Raw genomic sequence first — 27345 nt, 5'->3', positions numbered from 1 at the left:
ATGTCTACTTATAGTAACCTGCATTTTCACATCTCTAAGTATTTGGATTTTGCATCTTTTTCAGTTTTGGACCGAATTAATCTGAATTCTTGTTCATTAGCAGACATTTTAATTTCGGATCTATGCTTATCTGAATTCTGGATTTCTTTAGATCCGAATTTGGTTGTAGCGAATTTCGTGTGAGGGAGAACTGGAAACTCGAGCCGTCCAGGTTTCCCAGTCTCCTGGACCTGAAGCTACTGGAGATGGATTTGAGTATCCCCGTCCGATGAGAACCTGGAAGCAATAGATCCACTTCATCAGTGTCGAAAACAAAATAAATAAGATCACCTAAGAAGACATTATTTTCTTTCACGTGTTTCTACTCCATATGAGTCGAATTAGGCTACATCTCTCATCTGAAAATTTTCAACCTTTATTAACCTAAATTCTGGATCTCTAGTGATCTAAAATGTCCACCTACAGTAGGCCTATTCTGCATTTTACATCTCTACTATCTGAATTTTTTACCCTTTTCAGTTTCAGACCGAATTAATCTAAATTCTGGTTCATTAGTAGGCATATGTGAATTTTGGTACTAATCTAAATTCTGGATTTTTTTCAATCTGCGTTTTGGATCATATGTTTACTAGGGAGAACTAGCCGTCCGGTCGAACCAGAGTCGTCCAGTTTTCCCAGCCTCCTGTTCTCAAAGCTACTGGAGGTCGATTCAAGTCTCCCTGTGTGAGGAAGACCTAAAATCAGTGGATCCACTTCATCAGCGTAAAAAAATATAAATAAATAAATAAATAAGATCACGTAAGACGACATTATTTGCTTTCATACGTTTCTTACCCATATACACACAAAAAACATACTCTTTATCTAATTCTTATTTTTCTTTCATCACCGGGTGCCTCTCAATTTAGAAGCCGACAAGTTGGGAACGTTAGAAAAAAAAAAAAGCTCTGGTAGAGTTTTTATAAGAGATCGGGCACACGAGTGTTGTGTGGTAGTGTTCTCTTAGATGGAGTTGTGATAGGCACAGAAGCAGCTATAGTATACACTAAACACTACCTTCAAGGTTAAGAAACACACAGAAGAGAGAGAGAGAGAGTGTGTGTGTGTACTACTATAAGGCGGCGGAAGTTTCTTCACAAACGACAAGAAAGCACCACAAGATGATGGAGTATCGTATGATGCCGAAAAAGACTGATTTCCCTCCGTCTTTTTTCCAAAAAAAAAAAGGTTTTTTTTTTCTTAAAAAATAGGAGAAGAAACTCTTTTTTCGCTTCGAAAAGGAGACGAGGTTGAACAGAAAATAAAAATCGCCTTTGAACACTACGCGTTGACGATTATTTTTAACCGATTGTCTTCATTGCTTTCACTCTCCTCTCTCTCTCTCTCTCTCTTTCTTGCCCTTTAGTTTTATTTTATTTTAAAACTTTCTTATTCTCTGCACAAGAACACTTCTCTCATTTTGTTTTGTGAGTTTCGTGTTACATCATTTTTCTCGAACCCGTCCCCTTTAAATAGCTACCCAATATATATAACGTACAAACTGAATTAGGACTCGAGTAGGAGGACGAGGAGTTGATGCGCAGCATCTATGTGTTCCGTTGTTGTTGTTTTTTTTTCTGCCTCCCTCGAAAATATACCCTTGGATTTTTCTCATGGTATCCTAAAAATCTCAGATAATTCCGTGCGCGGATCCAGAGGTGCGATTGCTCCTTGAAAAAGCTCGATTATATGACAGATTGGGCTATCTCTTGTAATACACGGCACATTACCTGCCTATACCCCGTTATTAAGACGTTCAAGAGACCGCTCCAAAACGTCGTATAAATGCGGAAATCGCAATGGAACTTCTTTAAGAATGACTCCCCCTGCCAGAAAAAAAAACCTTAAAGAAAATATTACAATAATTTTTTGGATTCAACTACATTTCATAATTCCGTTGCATAAAAATCGTTCTTGAGGAAAAACATACCCACAAAATTTAATTACTTGAAAACATTTTCTTGAGATAAAAGATAAAATAATGCTATTCATTCAATCAAAACACATTTCGGGCTTAGCTATCTAGTAAGCCCCGAATATAGAGCGTACATAGTTAACAGCAAGCACCGCATTTTACTTGCGAACCGTTGACCTTAGAGAGGCATACTTGCAATTATAAAAAGTATCCGAATAACGTGTAGAACTCACATACGTCATTCATGTTGTAAGGGTTTGTAGAGTTATTAAAATAAAATAAAATCAACTTTTATACGGTTACCCTGTGCTAAGAAAACCCCCAATTAGAAAGTTGTTACACCTCTTTCTCCAGAGGGGGAACAAAAAACAAATTCCACGCAATATTTTCACAGATATTTGAACTCAAAAAACGGAGAAAGTTGAAGAAAAACAACCAGCAAAAACTAACGGAAAATACTTTTTGCCCTCATTCACGCAGTTTTTCCACCAATACTACTCCTTCCAACATGAATGGCGTATCTGAGTTCCACCGCGTTATTTTGATACTTCTTTATAATTGCAAGTTATGCCTCTCTAAGATCAACGGTTCGTCAGTAAAATGCGGTGCGTGCTGTTAGCTATGCAACCTGTATTAGATAGGAAATATTATCAGGATTTTAATTTTGAGTGGAATGAAGAATTGAAGACTATATCGGTGTCTTGAAGACTTGGAGTAAAAACGCCAAATAAATGATGTTAATATTAAAATATATGTAGGAATAAATTTCTAAACTGAAGCCATAAGAGTGGCCCCCACATCCATCCTGCAGCAGGGCCCTTAGGCTGGGATCTTTTGCGGGCATTCATGACAGTTGTTTCGCGGGCCCCCAATGTAGTGAATTTATTGCATGAAAAAACAAAAAAAAATGATAAGTGTCGTCCTGGGTTCCCGGGCTGGAGAGAGAGAGAGAGAGCCCTGTCAGCCCCAGCCTTGTGGGGGCATGGCCATAAGTCATATAAATGAGAGATGCATTCACGGGATTCCATTTGTAACCATTCCGCTTCCATTTTAATCTTTTTAATCCAAATTAGTGATGGTCCTTTGAATTTCAGGGGGTTTCTGTCGCATTTAATTAAGCACGTTAAAGATTCTCCAAATCCTGTTGGAGAAGAAGGCTCGGCATGAATCAGCTGTGGTATTTTGGTATCGACGGTGTTCCATAAATCCTCAGGATGAATCGAATGCAACGTCGCTTAAATGGGTTCTTTAATGGTAACAATAATCGAAGAAAAGCCCCTAAATTACCACTCAAACTTGCACATTACTACCCGAGCAAGTGGCATGGTGGTAAGATCGTGGTGAGCGTGGCGTCAGGTTCCAGGTTTGATCCAGGGGGAAGAATAACAACATATTTTCCCGAACGAGCTTGAGATGATGCCATCATTTCCAGTCCAACTCTATAACGGCAGTAAATTGAAGTGTTGCGATGTGACCGGAGTTGGTGTGTGCTGAAGTAGAGTTATAGGCCTATATGGATTTTTTTCTGATGTTGGCTATATGATCTAAAAAACATATAGTTTAAGCAAAAGATGTATAGGTACTATAGCAATAAAAATGTACAGAAGTAGATGAAGAATGCGGCTGTTAAATATTACTACAGAAATTTTGGACATTATTATTAAATCAAATTTTTGAAGCTCATTAAAATTCATTCAATTATTCTTGTGACCACTTTATAATATACAATGTGTCCTGTAAGTGCTAATGCGGCCTTCATCTCACCAACCGTCGCGTCATACAGGTATAGTTTCAATTTAAAAAATGCTCAAAAGTCGTTCAAAAATTACCCTGTTCCAGCTTTGAGAGTGAAAATAGTCTGTAACAAAATGAAAAAAAATCTAAATTTTAATACGGTCCCCTTATCCTCTAACTTCCTATTGGAAAGTTGTTGCCCTGTATCTCCTGAGACCAACAGAAAAATATCCCATGTTTCTAAGTGCTAAGATATTTTTGAATTTATATGTCAGAGAAATGTTATGAAAGAACCGCAAAAAAACTAACACGAACACAACGCTCCTTTCTTTCATTTTTATGCTGTCTTTTCCCAGCATTTCTCCCATTTTTGAATTCAAATATCTCTCCGAATAGTGCACTTGGAAACTTTATTTATTTATTTTGCCTCAGAAGAGACAGGGCAATAACTTTCTAATTGGAAGTTAGAGAACAAGGGGACCGTATAAAAATTTAGATTTTTTTCCCCTTTGTTTACACACTGTATTTTCACTCTCAAAACTGGCATAGGTTAATCTCTGAGCATTTTTTAAATTGAAACTATGCCTCTATGACGGACGGTTGATGAGATAAGGGGGTCATTCAAGTATTACGTCAGCATCTAGGGGAGGAGGGGGTTTTCGGATTTGCTGACTTTTGATGACAAGAGGGGAGGGGGCGGGGTTTGAAGGTTGCTTACGTCGTCAACCACCCTTTTCAAAGATATGAAATATTCTAAATTGCAGACGAAGTTTTGCTGACATGAGGGGGGGGGGTTCAGTGTTTTGCTGACGGGGGGGGGGTCGAAAATGGCTTAAAAAATCTGCTGACGTAATACTTGAATGGCCCCTAAAGGCCACATTAGCACTTACAGGACACCCTGTATGTTTCTGACCCACGAATATACCCTCGGAGTCCTGGGATAAAGGCCACGGGTGGGAATCAAGTGGAAGAAGAGGCCCGACAGGCCGTTAAAGAGCCCACAGAGATGAGCGAAAAAAAATTCATATTGAAATAAATAAATATTTTGAGTGAAAAGGTTGGTGGGGGAGTATGACACTCTCTTATTTCATAATCCAGCAGAACTAGAGCATCCTTATGCATGGACACATCCGGGCATGGCCTGGGGGAGAGGGGGTTCATGTGCATGCTATCTTCATCCCACGATGATGTATGATACTATGATTTGTAAGCTGTTACTTTCAGCAAGTTCAGAGCCCCCACACCATCACTTCGTCGGGGAGGGGGGGGGGGCTCATGATGTTGAGATGGCCCTGCATAGAAACACTGAACGCTCACTGAACTCTAAGCCAGAGACCAACCATACAAAATTTTTCGCTCCAAATTTACTCAGTAAATCAGTTCAGTATCTAAAAAAAGAGCCTCGCTCCTGAATGATAAGCGGGAGATGGGAGGCTGGATAAGGGGTCATTCAAGTATTCAGAGATTTATAAAATCGCATCAAATTGAGGAAATGGAAAGAAAATTGATGAAAACAACTACTCACATATCTTTGCTAAGCAAGATTTTGTTAATAGCTAACAGTAAAATAAAGGAAAACTGTGTATTTTACCCTTAATTGGTCATTGTAGCTAAGGGGTCATTCAAGTATTACGTGAGCATCGGGGGGGGGGGTGTTTGAAGGTTGTTTACATCATTGAAGATATGAAATATTCTAAGCTGCTGAAATTTTGCTGAAGGCCCGGGGGGGGGGGGGTATCAGTGTTTTGCTGACAAGGGGGAGGGGGTCAAAAGTGGCTCAAAATCTGCTTACGTAATACTTGAATGACCCCTAAGACAGTTTGGCCGTGAAAAGAAAAGTGTCCGAATGGAACCATGGGCAAAAAGAAATGTTAAAATAACACTGCTCTAAATCAAATCTGAATATTTCTTTTTTCCCCCCAATGAATATTTCGTTAACCATCTTAGATTGATGATGCTGTCACGGGATTATCATTACCAGAGCAGAAGATGACACAGAGTTTTCCTTCTCCATCATCATGGTATTCCGAATGAATTTCAGAATCTCTATCAATTGCCGGATGGCAACAAGAATGTGTCGACACCGAATAACTCTTTCATTAAACGTGCTAAGATCGAATGAATGATCATTCTTATTCTCATCGTGGGTGAAAAAACACACACACACAACACACACACGACATTCTTTTTTCACAGTCATCCCTTCTCAAGAAAAGTTTAATTTTATTTTTGGTTTTTATCCGTTTGCGCCAACCATTTCGCTCATCCTAAATCTTGGCAATGGCCCGTCCTTATTTTAAGGACGTCATCTATTCACGTGGTGCTTATCCTAACCAATCGGGTCGGAGGTGCGTTATGGGTATCCCTACGAAACGAGGGGGGGAATCTTCACCTCCCCCCGGTGAAGTTACGAGTGATTGGGTGCCGGGTGCCATTCCCGAGCCCGCCCAGAAAATGGACACCCCCCCCCTCCACATTGTCCATGATGTCGCGGTTTTGGTGTCCCGGCTGGAGACACCAAACAAACCGTGTTTCGGGGATGTTTACGACGATGCGTGCGTGTCATCGTTCTGCAGTCGTCGTCAGTGTTGGAAAAAATTGTGATAAAAATTAATTTTTCTTTAATTTAATTAAAATATCTCTCAATGCCGGATTTTTTAATGACCCCGAAACCGATGGGTTCGTCCCACTATTATTCCGGGCCAATGGACTTATCGACGGCGTATCGATATGGAGCAACTATGATGGAATATTATGCTTGTAAGAGTAAGTTTTTAAATTTTAAGGCGGTAAAAAAAAAGTGTGTGTGTATCCAATGTCTATTATGAGTGACCAGTGGGTTGTTCGTGATCAGTGGACTGTACGGAAATGCGTGACGTGAAACATGAGCTTCATGATTGCACCGAAAAACAAAAGGGGGTCAATCATTCGGTCGGTTCTGTGGAGTGCGAAATGTCTACTCGTTGCGTTTTGTGGTCATCACGAGGCGGCGATGTGTGTGTGTGTGTGGGTCATCGTGGCAATAATCGTTGGTGATTAAGTGAAGGGATTCGATTTATAAGAAGATGTAACAAGATGCGGAGACTCATTATTCCGACCACCACTGTCATTATGAAATTGACACGCATTTCGATTCGGTTTCTTGTCTTTGATTAGTTCAACGCTTCGACGAGCATTTTGAAGAACCAAAAGAAACATTTATTGATATATTTTTTTTGTATTCATTCGGAGAATCTATTCTTTTTTCACTGAATTTTTTTTTTTCACAGTGAAAAATGGTTTTAAAAGAAAAAAAAACCTCATTTGAATATCGTTTGACATTCAATTACGGCTCTGATTATATTCTTAAGGGGTTTCCTCTCATTAGGTCATTTGTATTTTGATCGTTTCCGATCGTTTTCTTTTATCACGATCGGATCAACAACGAAGCTCAAAACCTTGAGCGGATGGGATAGAATACGATCCCACGGACGCACCAAAGCTTCGTGCACTGACCTAATTGGTTTCGATCATATTAGAGTGATTTAATCAATCTGATTTGCTTTTGTTTGTCATTTGATCAGAGGATATTGATTGATTGATTGTGGTATTGTGATCAGTTGAGGATAAGTTTGGTGATGATTATTCGACGGGTTTTTTTTGTTTCCAACTCGTATATATTTCGGATCGTTTATCACTATAATAATTTGATTTAACATTGGAATATCTGAACTTTCGAATCCTTAGTCTGATTTTTGACTGATCTGATATCTGATTTTCTAACCTTTGGTAATCTGAATTTTCAATGTTCAGCAATCTTAATATTAGATTCTGAATTTGGATTTTGATCACTGTTCTACTTATCCGAATTTTTTTATTTAATTTGGTACTAGTTGCCTGATTTTCGGACTCTGATTTTTTATTTACTTGTCTCTACTTTTCTGAAGGTAGGTTTAAATACCTCTACTTATTCAGATAAGTAGATCTGGATTTCGATTGAATTACGTCTTTTTCTCTGAATTTAGATTTAATTTCATCCACTCATCTGAATTTCCAACCTTTATTGGTCTGAAATCTGATTCTGAATTTTGATTAAATTACGTCTTTTTATCTGATTTTGGATTGAATCGCGTCTTTTCTTTATGAATTTGGATTGAATTACATCTACTCATCTGAATTTCAAGCCTTTATTGATCTGAATTTCGGATTCTGAACTGCGATTGAATAAGGTTCTTTTTTTTTTAAATCTGAATTTGGATTGGATTACATCTAGTCATCTGAATTTTCAACTTTTATTGACTTGAATTTTGGATTGAATTACGTCTTATCTGAATATTCAATTTTTATTAATCTGAATTTTGGATTCCAAAATCTGATAGAATTGCATCTTTCATCTGAATTTCCACCCTTTATTGATCTAAGTTCTGGATCTTTAATGATATGAAATGCCTTCCTATAGACAAAGACCGAATTTTTTGACCTGTTTCAATTTCGGACCTAATGAATCTAAATTCTGGATCTCTAATGGACAGAGTTTCAGACATGTGCAAATCTAAATTCTGGATCTGTAACGATCAGAATCTCTGATCGCTAATGATCTGAAGTTTTGAAATTTTTGTTAATTCAAAATATATATGTGTGTGACATGAAATTAATGATTTGGGGGAGATTCATCACTGCCATTTATGATGAATCGTACATTTATGATTACCAAAAAATGATGTTCTGCATGCTTTGTATTATTTATAAATAATTAATCATATTTGTGTGATATTCCAATTAACATATTCAAACTGGGATTCGTTGCAGATTCAAGTCTTAATTATTTGCCCTCCTTGGATCTGGAACAGAATCTCGGAGTCTTGGGTGAACCTCCGAAATCAGTCAGGTCTCATGTGACGTCACAGTCCCACTCGTCCAGTAAGTGTCCAACAATACATATATCATTTATTATATACATGTCATATATAAACACTGTGCATATTATATATTCATTTTGATTATTCTCCTGATTATAGATATTTACTTCGAAAAAAAAAATCTGATGTGTCCAAATATTGGCTGTGATATGTTCTAGAAAAGCAATTTTCTCTCTTTCTCTCTCACTAAATATGAGACCTACTGATGCTGAGGTTTTCATTTCAATTGCATTCTCAGTCATTTGCATGTGTCTTTTGTGTAAAATTTTCTGAACTATCAAATTTTAAAGTTATTTTGAAAAATTCCGTTAATTTGCATATTTAACTGAATTTTCGATTATTTCTGTGAAAAATACAGTTATATAATAATTATTCTCTACAAATATATATATATTTTTAAATATTTGATTTTTTTTTTAAACACTGGACTTTACATCTTTTAAATTGATTTCGATTTTTTTTTAATATCGTTCTTTAACTTTCTTTTAAACGTGAGTTTTGATTCTTTTTCAAACATTAAATATTAATTTTTCTTTTAAACATTGATTTTAATTTTCTTTTAAACATTGATTTTAATTTTCTTTTAAACATTGATTTTAATTTTCTTTTAAACATTGATTTTAATTTTCTTTTAAACATTGATTTTAATTTTCTTTTAAACATTGATCAATTTATTTTAAATATTGATCAAGTTCTCTCATAAATATTGATCAAGTTCTCTCATAAATATTGATCAAGTTCTCTCATAAATATTGATCAAGTTCTCTCATAAATATTGATCAAGTTCTCTCATAAATATTGATCAAGTTCTCTCATAAATATTGATCAAGTTCTCTCATAAATATTGATCAAGTTCTCTCATAAATATTGATCAAGTTCTCTCATAAATATTATAATTTCTTTTATAAACAGTAATTTTAATTTAGCAGTGAGTTAAATTTAGTATCGATTTAAATTTCTTTCAAACGTTGGTTATTATAATTTCTTTCAAATGTTAATTCATGTAATTTCTTTTGAACATTGGCTTTTAATTTCTCTCAAATATTAGTTCTGTCTCAATTTTTTTCAAATGCTAATTCTTAATTTCATTTCTTTTAAAAAATTGATTCATAATTTCTTTCAGAAATTGCATCTTAATTTGAATAATGATTCTTAATTTCTTTTAAATAAATAAATAAATATATATATATATATAATATGTATTTTTTTTCTTTATTTCTTTATAAAATATTTTTAACATTGATTTTTAACTTTCTTTATATTGATCTTCAAATTTTAATTAATTATACTATTTTTTCTATTTGTATTAATTATTTATGCAAAATTTATTAGTTTTTAATATATATTAAATATTGATTTTTGGATTTTTTTAAAATTATATTTATTTTTTGTCTTCAATAATAACCATCCCATTATTTAATCATTTTTCTGAATTATTTTGTGGAATGAGTTTGAGATGACCCACCAGATTTAATTTAATAGTTTTGAGCCCTGTTGTGGCGGACAACATATTAGCCAACGGAGCCCGTGTCAAACGGGATTTTTTCAAAATTATTATTGAATGTATCGTAGAATTGAATGGTTTCATCGGAACATATATGTCTCCAATTTTATAATTGGCAAAACGGTCCTTGAAAATCGTTGGGTCCGGACCCTAAATCTTCTTAAGGTACCCTATGTCTGAATTCTTTGCTGATCGGAATCAGCTCTAAATCCTAAGTCCCAGTAGCAGCGAAAGATTGCCAAAGTGAAATGACATTCGATTAAAAGATATCTTGTAATTTATTATAACTTTATACACTATAAATTATAATGAATTCTTTATGTACAATAAGTATAACTTGTGTAATCCTTCTTTTATGCACATATTCAATATGCATTTATTACTGCATATAATCAGAGAATAAATATTTATATAAATAAATTTATAGATATTTAATTGATATCTTTAATATATTTAATATATTTAATTAATATCTTTAATATATTTAATATATTTAATTGATATCTTTAATATATTTAATTGATATCTTTAATATATTTAATATATTTAATTAATATCTATAATCTATAATTTACCAATCATAAAATTTTTCTTCTGAATACTTAAATTATTTATAGTGCAATCGCATGTTTTTTATTGCGTTTCAGGTCACGGAGGCGTCAACCAATTAGGTGGAGTGTTCGTCAATGGCAGGCCCTTACCGGACATGGTCCGGCAAAGGATAGTCGAATTAGCTCATCAAGGGGTCAGACCTTGCGACATATCAAGGCAGTTGAGGGTTTCACACGGGTGTGTTTCCAAGATCCTCGGAAGGTAAGGATAATTTTTCTTTCATAATTTTTTTGCCTCCATTCATCAAAATCTGATTGCAATAGAACTCTATTAATCGAACTCGGCTCACACAATCCAAACAGTTAAAAAAGAAAACCAACTCATGCACAGAACAATCTTAACAGCATGATGAGACCGTACATAGAGATAACAATGGGATGGGGTTCCTTCGATTAATGATTTTTGTGGGGCTTGTAGGTGAAGGTTCTGAGTCGTGGTATCGCTTTACGATGAATCTACCCATAAGCATATGCACCTATTTTTTCACTAGCATGATAATTTTTTCACAACGCGACCGGGATTCAATACAGCCTAGTATTTATTTTCCTTCCTCAGAAACACGGTAAATATATGTAGGCCTCCTATATGTGTCGTTTTTAATTAATATTCAACCCATGTAAAATGTCATTTCTTTATTTTATGAAGTAGGCTTTCTTCCGATTTTCATCTGGTACAAAGTAAAGGGAATAGGAAAATGTTTTTCATTGAGAAATCAATTTTAAAAAAATAATTTGTTTTGTAAATTCTAAACTAAGAGTCTTTTGATGAAGAGAGATATCTAGTCATTGTTTCTGAGAGGGTAAAAAAATATAAACCCTATTAATCCAAATTTTTATAATCCCAACTTTGCGCAATTAGTTTTTGCTCAAACGGATATTACTGTCCTTAATAATCCTTTTGCTGTCTTCAAAAAAATTTAAGCCAATTCTATTCCGTTCAAGTTATTACACAGAATTTCCTGCGCATAATCCACAGGGGGAGGGGGGGGGGCGTTCTCGAGACCCTTTCTAGTTATTGAATTAATAATTTTTTTTTTTTTTTGCATGGATTTGTAGTAAACAAGAACATTTAAAACGAAGTCGATCTGGCCAGATCATTGGGCTAGAATTCACAGTGAGCTTCCCATCTGAAGTTCTGTAAAGGGCTGTCTCAACATTATTCACCACCAAGCTAAGTGAAGTTCTGTGGGCGCTCCTTACTTAGCTGGAGAAGTAACAGCTCACATATTAACTCTCTCGAAAGTATTTATCTTCATAGTACCAGATCAGATCTTATCAAATATAAGGATTCCCTAACCCCGTCTCTATGAACATGAGTAGCCCCCCCCCCCCCGGACAGGCATTAAGATAACCCTGGTTCTACGGGCAGTTCTACTGGATTATGGAATTATTCATTTTTCCCCCATATTTCTCGCCCGTACTCTTCCACTTGAATATTTCATCTGTGGCCTCATTAGAATATTCCAGGACCACCAAGGGGCTATATGGCCTGAATACTATAAATTTGCATGAGCTAATGAAGCATAAAACGCCGCATGTGTACTTACAACACATTCCAAACAGCCCATAGATGAATATTTTTTACTGCATAGAGATGGTTGATTTTTTTCTCCTCCCCCGATACGTCAAATCAAGAGACTTTCTGGATATTATGGACAGGTGAACTTGGCAAGAAAAGTTTTTTGTCTCCACCGGGAACCGAACCCAGGACTTCTTGCAAGCCGGGCAAGCACAATGACCATCATACCTCAGAGACATGTGACCGTTCTTCCCTTAACACACGCGCAGTGTAAGTCGTGTAACCGGTATACGCCCAGCATACAGGTTACAGGACTAGACAAGACAGCTTCAGACAAGCTTAGCTATTGTTGTTCTCGTTGATTTGTATGGCGTAGCGCACACCGGTTAGTTAGACAAATTGAAACGTCGCGTCATACAAATCAATGCAAACAGAAATGAATACGCTTGTCTAAAGCTGTCTTGTCTTGTCTAACCGGTGTTCGCCCAGCTTTATTTGCTGAGTAGTGACACATTGAGGTCTCCCTTAACTTCAACGATTGGCCTCCAGGTTGTGGCAGTAGAGATGAATGATTTTTTCTCGGTTCAGTTTCAAGAGGTCCTGAGTTCGATTCCGCGTGGAGGAAACAACTTTTCTTCAAAAGTTCACCTCGGCATATATATACAATGTTTTGTAAGTGCTGATGAGACCTTTATCCCATCAACCGTCCGTCGTAGAATATGATTCCAATTTAAAAAAATGGAATACACAAAAGGCGTTCTAAAATTACCCCGAACCAGTTTTGAGAGAGAAAACACAGTGTCACAGAATAGAAAATAAAATCTAAATTTGTATGTGGCCCCTCGTTCTTTAATTTCGAATTAGAAAGTTGTTGCCCTGTATCTACTGAGACCAACAGAAAAAAAATTCCATGTTTCTAAGTGCAGTATTCGCTGACATATTTTTGAATTCAAAAATCGGAAAAAAGTTACGAAAGAACCGCAAAATCTAACGAACAATGCTTCTTTTTCAACTTTTCAAATTAGAATATCTCAGCGAATATTGTACTTGAAAACTTGGAATTTTCTTTATTGGCATCAGGAGAGACAGTGCAACAACTTTTTAATTGGAAGTTATTTTTGGGAGGGAACCGTATAAAAATTTAGATTTCTTTCTTATTTTATCGCACACTGCATTTTCACTCTCAAAACTGGAACAGTGCAATTTTTCAACGCCTTTTGAGCAATTTTTAAACTGGAATCGTACTTCTACGACAGACGGTTGATGAAATACAGGCCGCATTAGCACTTACAGCACATCCTGTATAATACATATTAATTCAGAAAGTCTCTTAATTTGATTATCACTGCATGTTTTAACTACTGACCTGTTTGCACGTCAAAAGTTTAAGATCTTGACTAGACCATGCGAAAGGGAAAGGCCGGCTCTGAGTTCATATTTAAAAAAAAACCATTTGACGGGGTTTTTTTTTTGAAACGATATTTTAGCGTGAAGTTCAAGATGACGATTCTATGTTGGGACCGTAACCCGCAAATTCATCTGTTGATGTTACAGAAAAAAAAATCGTGTTTTTTTTCCCCTTCTATCTCATTTGCTAGGAGAACTCATTCGCGCGGTGCTTGTAACAATTTTGAATTGTCGTGTAAACTTTATACATACTTATTTTTTCCTCCTCTCTCCTTTGCCGTCTCTCATACACTAATTTCTTTGGAAAGGGCTTCTTCCTAAAGTCATTAAGACACCCTCTGCAAGATGTCGTTTTGAAAAATTGTTCATTCGCAGGGCGGGCGGCCCTGTGTGTGTGTGTGTTGTGTGTATATATGTGAGAGTAAAAGGGCTTCCGTGGCAGACGTTTTTGTCAGTGGCTCCGTTTTTTTCCCCGTGTGTATGTGTGTGTGTGTGTGTTTTTGCCGGTACTTTTTCCTTCTCTCAAAAGCAATATGATACCATCCAGAAGTTAAGCCAAGATCGAGTCCGTGAGACATATTCAAAGACAGAGTGAGACAGAGAGAGAGAGAGAGCGAGAGAGCGAGGGTTTCTCATCTCTTCCAAAGGGGAGATGGAAAAAAAAAAAAGTCTCATTTAAACATACACGGGACGCCTACGCTGGCCATGGCGCCGTAGGTGGTGGTGATTTTTTTTTTAAGAAATAGATTGTTTAAGCGCATCTGTCACAGTGTCTCTAATATGTTACACTGATATACAGACAGTCGCAAATGTTCGAAATCAGTCTGGAATTTCTTTTTGGGTGCGTACGTAAAGGGGTGAGAAGGCACAAGTTCGTAAATTGCCCACCAACGCATCGTTGGTTTTTTCATGTGTCTGAAGTATGAAAAATCGCTGTTGAGATTAGGAATGCGTTCAGGTAGATGACGTGTATGCCTTAGTGCATATCTTGAAATTAATTTGTCAATTTGTCATAATTAAAACAACGTTGGAATTCGGGGAGATATTTGATATTTTCAGTTTTTTAATGAATGTAAGAGAGTTTTTGATTAAATTAGAGCGCGTGCCTGACGTTGGAATATACGTTGTAGTTAGGAGTTACTGCCTTTTGGGACCAGAGATCCAAGTGTCCAAAGTCCTTCTCAAAGAAGGCCTTGGGCTGTAACAGCAGTCAATCGTCCATAGGAGCGTATCCAACCTTTTCCAACACAAAGACCACTGAAATTTTTGATATAATTCGAAAGACCACTAAATAATAGCATGTGGGCTTTGTGGGCATCATGCTGGACTTTCAATAGCGAGGATCCAGGTCCGAGCCCTATTAGCGGCACAGTGATCGTCGATTGAAGTTGGTTTTCTGCGGTTTTTCCAACTTTTGAGCTGGTCGGCCATTTGAGAAAGTATCTCCCCAGAGAGCAGCTAGACCTTAAATATGATACTTGCATAGCAGGAAAAATTCAAGCATTTATCAACTTTACTTTACGACAATTCTGACAGCTTAAATACGTTAGGGTTTCACATATACATGCGCACACAACGCGTTCCGGCATGTACCGATTTGTTCGAAATTCCGCAGCTGAATGCGCATGAGGTGCATTTACGGTTAAGTAATAGTATGTGAGCCTTCGAAAAAGGATAAGTGATGGGAACCTGGGTGTATCTGGTTCTTCAGATGTAGTTAAGTAGGCCGAATTTCTTTCCTCGAACACTTCCTTTTTTTCCCCTCAGTTGGAATAAAATGTTCAAATCCTGCAGACCATCTATCCCATGCAAACTGAGCACGTCCGTGGATCATGGGTTGAGAAACTCTATAGTGACCTCCAACTCAGGTAGCGTCGGAGACAGATTTCCGTTCTTTCGGGGGTGTTTTTGAAGGGCCGAACAAACAGCGTTAGGTGACAGATTCAGACTATAGGGCGGATGTTGCAGCGCTTCCAATTAGAATTCAACGAGGAGTTTGGATGTTCGCTAATACATTGATATTCTTATATTTTAATGATAGTTTTCTTATAATATTGCTTAAACAAACATTTCGAAGGGGGTTTTAGGAATTTTTGCTTTGCCCCTAAAGGGTCAAGAAAAGAAGTAATAAATAGTCGAGCGATTTACAACATTTTTATTAATTATGATACTTTGAGGTCAGCCAAAATACCACAAAATATTTCATTAGTGGGTTAATGATAAAGAATGATAATGTTATTTCCAACAGTTTGAGTAATTAATCAATTAGAGTAGTACCACACGAGATCAGCCAAAAGTGCCGGATTTGAAATTTTAATCTCGTTCTCAAACGGTGCCGCGGAAAAAAGGGGTTAAAGCTAATTATAATTGCACTAATCACTATACAACTTAATAGGGGAGCAAGCAAATGAACAATGGCGATACTTTTAATCTCTATTAAATTCCACATATGCCAACTATTTTTTTTTCTTCACTGGAGCATCATTTGGTATCCATCTCAACATCAATCATTGCCGATACAAAAGAAATAAGCCACACACGCACACACAAATTTGAGCCGCAACCTTCATCAATTAAGAGTTTGTGACGATGATCACACACACACACACACAAATGCGGCAAATTCCAAGATGTAAGGTATCCAACAAAGAAAGCATCTGGATAGAAATGTAATAATTCTGAATTGAGAAGGAAAAAAAAAGACGCCAACAGAGAGCCAAACTCTTTCTGTGTAGCTTCTCTTCGAACCCGCGTATCCCCGAAAGATATTCAAGAGGGAAGAAAGCGTGCATCAGATACTTTCTGGACACAATGTGTCCCATTCATCTCCTGCCAGGACCTAAACGAGTAGGAGTGTTTTCAAGAATGCCAGCGCTAAGACAAATGGGAATTCTCTTTTTCCACGTTACGCTGAGCGGCAACTTGTTCAAGTCTTATTTCTGTCTGTGTGCTTGCTCGCTTCTCGACTTTGTGGTTCTACTGCTGCTGCTGCTGCCTCGCGGTAGTCAAAAGGAAAAATTTAAAAAAGATGATGTGAGCTATTTGTGACTGTCACACACAGTAGTATAACACATACACATTAAAAAATAAAATAAAAACAAAAATACACAAAGTCCCTCCGTGTTTTATAGGTTACGTTTTCTTTTTGTAATATTTTTAGGACTCGGCATGAAGGATTGATTGTTTTAAGTTTTTGAGAAATTGGATTAACAAGATGGGACAATAACATGCGTGATTTAAGAAATGGCCGTTGACGTATTTGAAGAAAAAAAAAACAACTTGGCTCGAGCTGACGGTTGCTAGATAGCGTGCTGCTAGCAGTGATTAATTACCTTGGTTGATTGGTCTACAGCCATTAAGGTATAGGACTACACGTATTTAGAGCACGGGTCTCCAATCAGTTCTCTAGTCAAGAGCACCCTTTCTGTGAGTGGAAAAGAACCTCTAGAACATGCTGGAACTCATATAAGTCTAATTAAAAATCTTAGGCTTGTCTGAGATGATCGATGTCTCATGAGAGTAAAATTGGGCTGAAGAGTCGAGCAATATTTGAAGTGAACAAGGGAGTAGGAGATGTGTGATTTATAATAGGCAACTACAGAAAAATCTCGCTAATATAAATTGGAATAAGGATCTGTTCGGAATAGTGAAAAATTTAGATCACCTGGGTTCATTTTGAACATGATTTTCTTTTATTATTTCATGGGGAAAAAATGGGAAGACTTCTTTACAGGACCCAAAATTTTGATTATTTTAAGAATGCATCTCAAGAATCATAAATTTTAATTTGAATATAACTGTTAAGAAAAAAGTCTTGTAAAAAGTAATTAAATATTCGCGTAAGAAGCTGGAATTCATGTACAAAAATCAAACTCGTATAAAAAAATAAAACTCACGTGAAAAAAATTTATGAAAAATAAAAATGTAAGTTACAAAAATAAAGTTTCTATAAATAAAAATATTAGAAAAATAAAATTCATAAAAAACAGATGTGTCAATGCACAAAAAATGCAATACACGAAAAAATATAATTAACCAAAGAATATGAAAAATATTCATCTCAAAAAATGAAATTCAAGGAAAAAAATTAATATAAAAAAATGAAATTCAAGGAAAAAAATTAATATAAAAAAATGAAATTCCTAAAAAAAAATTAAAGAAAAGTTATAAAATTTATGGAAAAACATTGATGCAAAAAATATAAATTATTGGGAAAAATTATGAAAAAATAAAAATCCATGGAAAAAAATTGATGAAAAAAAATTAAATTCATAATGGCAAAAAATTGATGAAAAAAAAATAAAGTTCCTATAAAACAATTGATGGAATTTAAAAAAAAAATAAAATTCATGAAACAAATATTTCCCCCCCCCCCCAAAAATTTAAATTTCATCATTCACTACCAGTGACCTAATATCACACATATCCCGATCCCTCCTCAACAAAGTGCGAAATTTCCCTTCAATGGACAAACATCAAAGATCGTCCGTCAAACAAACACGTCTCGCCTCGAAGCATCTACTTATTAGCCAATCAAACTCAAAATCAGCTCATCCTTTTTTATCACACCGAGGTGTCTGGAGAGCCACTCACGTGTGCCACCAGCCAAGGCACAATTTAATCAGCACACTTAATAGACAACAGAAACTGACCTATTAATTCATTGTCCTCTACAACAACAGATATACAGAGAAAGGGGGGGAAACCCAAGATGAAAAAAACCTCCAACTCTTCTTTCCACCCAAAAGGATTAAAAAGCGAATCATAACCAAACAACCAAGTGACAAGCTCCTATAATCTACCATAGCAAGTCCTTTTTTTTTTCCCCATACAGGGTTCTTTTTTCTTACGAAATGGTTTTGGCCCTTTGTTCTAGAAGCAAGTTCGCTCCAAAAACCGCTGGAGCATGGATACACCTTCTTAAAAAGAACAACAACAACATGGCACTTGGTTTAGTCCACATAACAAGCTGTGGTGGGAGTATTAAAAAGAAAAAAAGAGAGGATGAAAAGACTCTCTGAAGAGAATGATAATAATAAGAACAACAACAACAGCAGAAAAAAAAAACCACAATAACAATCCAAGATGGACGGATCGTGAAGAACAAGATGGAGAAGGTTAAAAACGATGGTATAATAATACTCGAGCATTCATACATAGGACGCGTGCCATACCAGAAACAAAACAAGGAGAGAAGCATAGAAAAGAGTTGTTGTGGGTGGAGTTGAAGACGAATTCTTTCTCTCCTGTTGGAGAAAATTCTATGACAAAAACTTGTTTGTTATTTCTTTTTGCTTTTTTTCGATGACAGCGTGCGTATATTTCTTCTCTCTGATCATGTACACACATGTAATAACCCCCAAAGGAATGAGTTTGTCTTCTCTCTTTTTTTCTTAAGAGTTTAACATACTCTCAAGAATGTTGCAGAAGCAAATCGCTATTCGTGAGAAAATGATTCGCGAATACTTTTTTTTTTTACTTGTCTCTCTCTTGAGGACGTGCTTCTCGTTGCCCTTTTCTATGCATAATACCCGTTTGAATGATATATTTCATGTTGATCATGATACGGTTGAAACATTTATACGTATCTCTTAATTATACGATTTTTTTTTTTTTATCACGATTCGTTCCGATACACAGGGGTGCACAATCTCCGTTGAGGTGTTCCAACACCCCCCTATAGATAAGATCTTATCTATAGGGGTTGTTGGGTGTTCCTCTCCTTCCCGCGAAAAGAGTTCCCGTAGAAAAGTATCTGTGCACGCAATGCGATGTACAGCATATAGCCCGCGGGCCAAATGCCGTCCTCGGAATTATCTGATGTGGCCTGTGACCTCAAACTTAATTTTGTAAAAATGAAGTAACCAGCACATTTAATAATCAATCAGGTGACCCGTGGCACATTTACAAATCACTCGAACGCTCTGTGGCGCATTTGCAGAGCACGTAAGTCGGGCTATAGCACAAATCCGCTTAAGTTACCTGCGACATGTTTAAAGAGCACTTGAGTGACCCATGGCACAGTTCCAGAACATTTGAGCTTCCCGTGGTGCATTTACGGATCACTCAACTGTCCCGTGGTACAGTTCCACATCCACTCAAGTGGCCCGCGGCAAATTGACAAATCACTCAAGTGACCCACTGCACATTTCCGTACGAGTTTAGTGGCCCGCGACACGTTTTCAAATCAATGAAGCGACCCGCATTCTCCTAAAGGTTGAGCACCCTTGATGTACCTACTGGGTGCATAGGAAAGTCCCTTTATCCTGGAATAACTCGCGAACCGTTGATCCTAGAAGCAAATTGGGTAAAAGTATCCATATAACGTGTATTCCTCAGCCACGTCATTCATATTGCAAAGAGGTTGTCTAGTTATTAAAATAAAATAAAAAATTTTTTTACTTGTTTCCCCTGTGTCCTAAAAGTCCCAATTACATTTAATTTAATTTAGATTTAGGTTGATTTAGTTAGGTCTAATTTTAAAATCAAAACTAACATAATTTTTTGTGGAACTGCGCTAGTTACTTAAACACGTGGGACTTACCTGTACTAGATGATGGTGCAATTTCAACCACAAGCAAGTTCTAATCCCTAATTAAAGTTACATTGGGAGGATGCCAATGTAGAGTAACCACTGTTTAATCACCATCACCATAAAAAAAGATCGAAGTTTAAAAATCAATCGGTTCCTTAAAAAAAATTAGGCTGGAGCTTACGGTCCCACACGTGGCCTCGCGGGCCATGTATTGAAGACCCAATTAAAGACCACCCCCCCCCCCCACCTCAGTGCAAGTTGTCACTGAAAAATCACTAATGGTCGGGGAATGAAGCGCTTCTGCAAATAGCAGTGGATAAGAATATTCACGGGGAAAAAAAACATTTGGCTTGCCAAAAATATGTGAGATGAATATTTACACTGTAATTAAAGATGGATATTTACGTGACTGAAATAAATTATAATTATACATTTTTTGTCAAAAAAACCAAACATTTTATCATAACTTGTCAAACAAAATGGTTTTTTTCGTAAATTACATGTGAATCCACTGCGCTTAAATGTATTAACACTATAAATGTAATCATTATTTTTTTTTTTTCATAATGGAAGTTAAGTTATGGAAATAGAGTCTTAATCCTTGATTTCGGTGAGGAATAAAAATTCAAGAAGATCAGTTTAAAATACCAGGAAAAAAAGGGGCATATTTTTATATAAAAAAAAATCTCATAACACCAAAGTCACTGCAATGTTCCGTAAATTGTCTCCTAAAATGGCTCGTGAATTAATGGCCCTTTCTATTTTCTGACCCCATGAGACCTATATTGTAGGCTTACTATTAGAACTTTCGATCCCCTATAATTGGATGCCTTGCTTATTTATGATAGCTTAGTGATGTCCAAAATTATTAGCGATCAAATCTGTAATATCGTAACAGATGCCGTAACTAGGATTTTTACCGTCCGGAGCAAATATGATTCAGCCGCCTGGGGCAAACATTATTGTGCCGCTCCGACAGCTTTAAAATTCCCTAATTATTTAATGTTCCCATCTAAAACTGCCACCCGGAGTAGTTGCTCCCCCCGCGCCCTGCCCCCTCTACTTATGGCCCTGTCGTAACAAAATGGGTAAAGTTCATTTTCTCATGTATTACTCCTTCAATCTTCAGGACCGAATATACAAAGCTGTACTGTGTGAAATTCTTTTGCTCTTCTTCTCTACGTAAACCAGGGTCGTAACTAGGATTTTTACCGCCCGGGGCAACTCATTATTTTTCCGCCCCTATAACTTTAAAATTCAATAATTTTATAAAGGTGTTCTTTGTTCCCATCTAAAATTGCCACCCCTAAATTTTTGACCACCGGAGCAGTTCCCCCCCCCCCTCCTCCAGTTAGCCCTCACCTAAACACCTTGTTAGTTTCGGTATTGTTAAAAATTAAAAGTGTTTCAAATCGGTAACATTTCGTTATGCCTCACTTTGTGCCACTTTCCTTCAGTGGAGAATAATTAATTCATCAAATCGTATGTTAAGAGATACAGTTGTTTTTATGTAAATCATAATCATTATTATACTATTTTTCTACTATTATTTCAGGTACTACGAGACCGGTTCCATAAAACCTGGTGTTATAGGTGGAAGCAAACCGAAGGTGGCAACACCGAAAGTTGTGGACGCGATTGCCAATTATAAAAAACAGAACCCGACGATGTTCGCTTGGGAGATTAGAGATAGGCTATTAGCGGATGGCATCTGCGATCAGGATAACATTCCATCCGTCAGTTCCATCAATAGGTGAGAAGTGTTTATAATCAATCGAAGCGGTTATCACGATGTAAATGCGTGTGTATGCGTGCGTCTTATTAAACTTTTGCCTGTCCGATAGGATCGTCCGGAACAAAGCGGCCGAAAAGGCCAAGCACGTCACGTCGTCCAACAGCAACAACAGCAGCAACAGCATGAGTCCGCAGATGACGACGACGACGAACGCCACTTCCGTCATCACGCATGCACCACCCGTCACGCACGACACCGGAGCACTGGGATCGCTGCAGAGACCGTCCTACTCCATCAACGGCATCCTGGGCATCCCTCCGCAGAACGCGGGACAGAACCAACAGTCGGGTGTCGACCCCACGACCGGCAAGAGGAAAAGAGACGATGACGATCACCGTAAGTAACTATTGAATTCAATACGGATTCGGATAATCGCAAAACAACATTTTGGGGGCGGGCATATCCGACTTTTGCAACAACCCTTTCGGACACGTAAATTTCGATCATCATTCATCAGAAATTTTTCAGATTTTACGATCATGGAATTCCATTTGAAGATAGTCTACTTATAAAAAAGTACACCGTCATATCAAAAAACTTCCGGATTATCTTTTTTATGAACTGGTTTTCGCTACAATGTGTTGAGTGAAGGTAACACCAAATAGGAGGCTACTATGAATCATTTCCTAGGCACCCTCTTTCCTTAGTTTTCTTTCAGTAATGAGTGAGTTACTGCCTCTTAACAATCAAACAGTTCACCACCCTCTCTCAGAAAAACATATTGGAATTACGAATGTAAATGGGTAATTTTAGCATATTTTTAATTGAGAGAGAGAGAAGCAGTACATCAATTTAATTAATTACAGTGGGTTTTTATTTAGTTATAATGGCCAATTAAGGTTGAAATACACAGTTTTCCTTTATTGTTAGCTATTAACAAAATCCTACTCAGCAAAGATGAGTAGTTGTTTTCTTCAATTTTCTTTCCATTTCCTCAATTTCATGCGATTTTATAAATTTCTAAACACGTAAAATTTCAAAACGCTCTCAAAAAATGACACCGACAGGGAATCAACCCTTTCTGACTTAGAAAAATATATATACAGTATATATATATATGTATGTACATATATATTGTACTTATAATGTCGTATTTTGTACTGAAATCACACTAACAGATGTGTAAAATACTAAAAGAAATTGATAAAAGAAATTATATTATAATGAGTTTCTTTCGACTTATGTATTTGCCGCGTACCTGTATTCAAATATACACTGAGTCATAGAGGGTTGAAACTTTTTTGCCTCCTTACGTTTCTGATATTGAGTAGAGAAAGTGCCCGTTTTCGTTTCAAAAAGATAATTTTCGAATCGAAAGAGTTGATAAAGGTAGTTTATGGAGATGACTACCATCATTTCTAGTACCGTTTTGGGAAATGAGTGAACACTATGAATAAGGTGAAACAATAAGGTGAACACTATGGACACTCTCAAAAATATAAGCGAACAGAAGAGGGTCATATATCAAAGACTATAACAGTGAATATTTTTACATTTTTTTTTACCCAACAACTCTTTTTTTTTTTAACCCGGAAAGCCCGAGAAATTTTGTGCAGATGGTGTACATTTCGGAGGATTCCCATTCATATTTCGAATATACTCTGTCCTCAGGGTTGGACTTGAGCAAGTTTAAAAAGTAGGGGGGGGGGTGGGCTAAACAAGGCCTCAAAATATTAGAGCCAATCTGTTATAAACTATTCTGACCATATATTTTATCTCGAGAACTTCGGCCGTTTATTGGCCCCCACCATAGCGGAAACCACTAAACCTTCTGCATGTGCCTTCCTCCCTCCTCCCCCCCGTGTTCTTGTGAAGTAGGCTTTCTTCCGATTTCAAGAAGTTGCAAAGTAAGAGAGGATAAGAAATTTTTTTTTTCCGATTGAGAAATGAGCTTTTATAAATAATATGCGCTTCACATTGCGAAAATAGCGGGCTTTTAAAAAGTCGAGACATCTCCTCCGTGCATAGGCGGTGATAGACTTGAAAGTCTGGAGGGAGGGGCATGATGATGATGATGATAATGATGATGATGCCAATTCATATGCAAATATATTAGTTCAGTGGGCTGGGGGGTCAAAGGTACCCCCATCCCCGTATCTCTTCCCGTGTGTCAGTGTCGTTAAAGGGTTATAATACGTACATTTTGAAAAGTGTCAAATAAAAAATATCTGTGAATTTCACGCTTTATCAACACCTACACACATACACAGGGCCGCAACTGGGGGAGGGGGCAGCTGGCGGGTCTGGTGCCCCGGGCGCTGGACCAGAAGGGGCGCCGAATTCACCCTTTAACTGCATCTTCTACATGGCAAGGGCAACAAAATGTCGGTTTGCCCCGGGTGACAAAGTATATAGTTGCGGCCCTGCACATACAGGGCCTCTCTTAGGCCAGAAATCTCGCGAAAATCATCATCCAGGACATATTCAATGGGTCTTCAACATAAACTTTCCATTAAATTATAAAAATAAAACATATATATAAAATCGATTCCACTCTTCTCTGGGATAGAGTCCTCCGAGCCTCTCCCGAATGTAAAGAGGGTGAGCATGTTTACTGATATCTTTAGAAAGCCGCAAAATTCCTCCAGCCCAGCCCTATTTGCCAAAGAATTCCATAAAAATTTGAATCAACATCCGAATAACCTATCGGCATCCTATTATATTGGAAATTATATTTGATCGTGGTTTATACCTATATAACACACATACACAGTACTTTTTTTTCTTTCTATACAAATACAGTTGTGGTAAGAACAATTTCCTCGAGTCTATTAACATTCACACAAGCTCTGCAATGTGGATTCTCACCGAAATTACCTCAAATAACATTTCAAATGGTACCGATCTGATCACATACACAGACAATTTTCTACTTATTTTTCATATTTTTCTTATCACGGTAAACAGGATGCGAGTATTATTACTATACTTTTTTTTTCCTGCCTTGTACAGAGGGGAATCCAGTGCTTATAAATCATATTATAAGACCAGGGGAGAGGAAATTTCACTGGTGGATTCCCCCCCCCCCCATCCCATCAAACTCTATTACTACTGCACTGTAGTTGGGTGTATGGATTTTGCTCGACCAACCAAGACTAAACGTTTACTCTCGGTGTTTTTCTCCTCCAACCATTGAGAGGAACGCGTCCTGAATGAATATGCGACACTGTGCATTTTGACGTGGTGCTGGTGCTCATTGGTGAATCCCCTTCAGTTGGCGGTGTGTGTGTTCACTCTCAATAAATGCCCTTATATGGGATATATTGGAGGGGAGGGGGGGGATACTTACCCCAGAAAATAAAAATTGTGTGTGCGGTGTGCTGCTTGGAGGACACGTCGCAGACTTATAATAATAATACATTTTTAGTCTATGCCGAGTACAATGGTGACATTTTTGGTTGGCAGCTGGTGATATTTCTATCAGGAGAACCAGCACAGTATGTACTGTATATTGACGACAAGGAACGACGATATGGTCGGTTGGCTTTTTGAGACTACTCACAAGAGAACTAAACTCAACTCCCCGCTGAGATGATAGACATTGAATGGTGGAAATGGGTATCCTAAAAATCACTTGGTTCAGCACCTGGCTATTAAATCAATTGAAATTTCCGGAAAAATTCAATGATTTTTTTTCCATCCCGGATTTTTTTTTTCCAGCAGAACCACCCTTCATAGACGTAGGGCTCTGCAAAAGCCCCCTTCCCCCTTTTAACATAATTCCCGCTAATTCTTTATGCTACTTAGATCTTCATTGTTGAAATGCGGTCGAAAAGATGTAAATTTTTTTAATATGTATTCATAGGCTTTTAGGATTCAACGCTCAGATACAATTAAAATTTATGCAATGATAATCAGATCTTCAAGATTCAGCAGCCAAAGACACACACAAATTGTAATATAATAATTTTATCTTTAGAATTTCGCATGTAAAAGGAAAATCAAATCGATTGTAATATCGCATGTGGCCTTTTAAAATTTGGCTCTTATCTTAGGGACAGTAACATGTCACTATTATCATATCCAACCTATCGGGATGTGACACCCAGTTATAGCAATCATAGTGCAGTAATTTTAACCTATAGTCTTTGCACCTAAAACAATACATAATACACATAATCGATAATGATATAGTATACTGCTTATATAATTGACACTTAACATTAGAATGCACCTGGAAGGAGCGGTTACACCAGTGATAATATAATAATAGTGTGTGGACCTTCAGAATTCGGTAGCCGGAAGCATAATAGCATCGACGATGATATCATAATTAAAACTTTTATTTATTCTGAAATTATTTCTTTATTAGCTATCAATTTCGTTTGGTTCTAAAATAATTTTTTCACTAACACTCAATTTTCTTTGATTAATTACTGAATAATTATTCAATTCTAAGATTAATTTTATTCTGAATGAAATCACTTTAAATGATTCTGTAGTCATTTATTTCGGTGATTCTGAAATTATTTTCCTTCTCAATATATCTTGAAATCTCTTCCTTCAATAATTATACAATTATTCTCTTATTGATGGGGATATGAATTCCATCGGAAATTATGAAATTATTTCTTTCATTGATTTATAAGTTTTGTTTTCACTAATTCTGAAATTATTTTTTTCATCAATTCTGGAAATGTTTCTTTCATTAATTATGAATTTCCATCAATTCGTTTCGGAATTATTTCTTTCATTTATTCTAGAACTATTTCTTTGATTTATTCTAGAATTAATCGTTTTTCAATGCTTTCAACAATTTTCTGAAAATGGCTGGCGGGCCACGATAAAAAGCTCAGTGTGGTCTGCGGGCCATGCGTTGAAGATTCGGCATCCAAGAGAGAATTTATCCAACAATAATTCATCCAACCTACTGGTAACTAACTGATTACAATATCGCAACGGCTGTGGTTCCCAACTTCGAGGCACAAATGCGAGCCGATCGCCCCGTTAAAAAAGTCTCGCCACATCGCCAAAGAAACAATTATCATCAATGATAATATCATAACCAGACCTTCAAGATTTAATAGATTAAAAATATTAAATTACATTTATGACACAATATCCCAATCAGAGACCTTTAGAATTCTGCTCTAAAAAAAGTGACAATTACATCAATAACATCATAATCGGGCCTTCCGAATTTTGCATTCCAGTAGCAATTGCAGGAATGACTAATTCATTGTCGGACTACTGAGATTTCACGCCCACACATGTGTGAATAAATACACTAATTATATTTTCTTGATCCGATTTTTAGGATTTGGCACCCGAGAGACTAATACCATAACTGGACTTTCAGAATTTAGTAGCCAAAAGGAAAATTAGATTAGATAGATGATAATTGGTAATCGAAATTTTATAATTTGTTACCCAAGAGTTTTGTTACCG

The 27345-nt window shown here is 36.7% G+C and overlaps 1 protein-coding gene across 11 annotated transcripts in view; it reads left to right on the top strand.

Annotated features, from left to right (window-relative positions):
* LOC149064689 (uncharacterized) overlaps positions 1-27345 on the top strand; it is a 209366-nt gene that overhangs the window by 147237 nt on the left and 34784 nt on the right. For 3 of the 11 annotated variants that reach the window (XM_089255117.1, XM_089255120.1, XM_089255111.1), the window contains exons 1-5: positions 6207-6454; positions 8477-8587; positions 10738-10903; positions 21718-21915; positions 22007-22293. In XM_089255117.1, the coding sequence (XP_089111243.1) occupies positions 6334-6454; positions 8477-8587; positions 10738-10903; positions 21718-21915; positions 22007-22293 (883 nt within the window). In that variant the 5' untranslated portion in view covers positions 6207-6333. Of the gene's footprint in view, positions 1-6179; positions 6455-8476; positions 8588-10737; positions 10904-21717; positions 21916-22006; positions 22294-27345 lie in introns of those variants that run through there. The other 8 variants (XM_089255114.1, XM_089255113.1, XM_089255121.1 and 5 more) reach the window with 6 other exon arrangements.

The sequence above is a fragment of the Pholcus phalangioides genome, unplaced genomic scaffold, assembly GCF_987345545.1.
Source record: "Pholcus phalangioides strain wild (caught in Gottingen) unplaced genomic scaffold, Ppha-v1.0 ptg000042l_1, whole genome shotgun sequence".
Lineage (NCBI taxonomy): Eukaryota > Metazoa > Arthropoda > Arachnida > Araneae > Pholcidae > Pholcus > Pholcus phalangioides.
The sequence above is the reverse complement of the archived record's forward strand: the minus strand, read 5'-3'. Positions and strand labels throughout refer to the sequence as shown.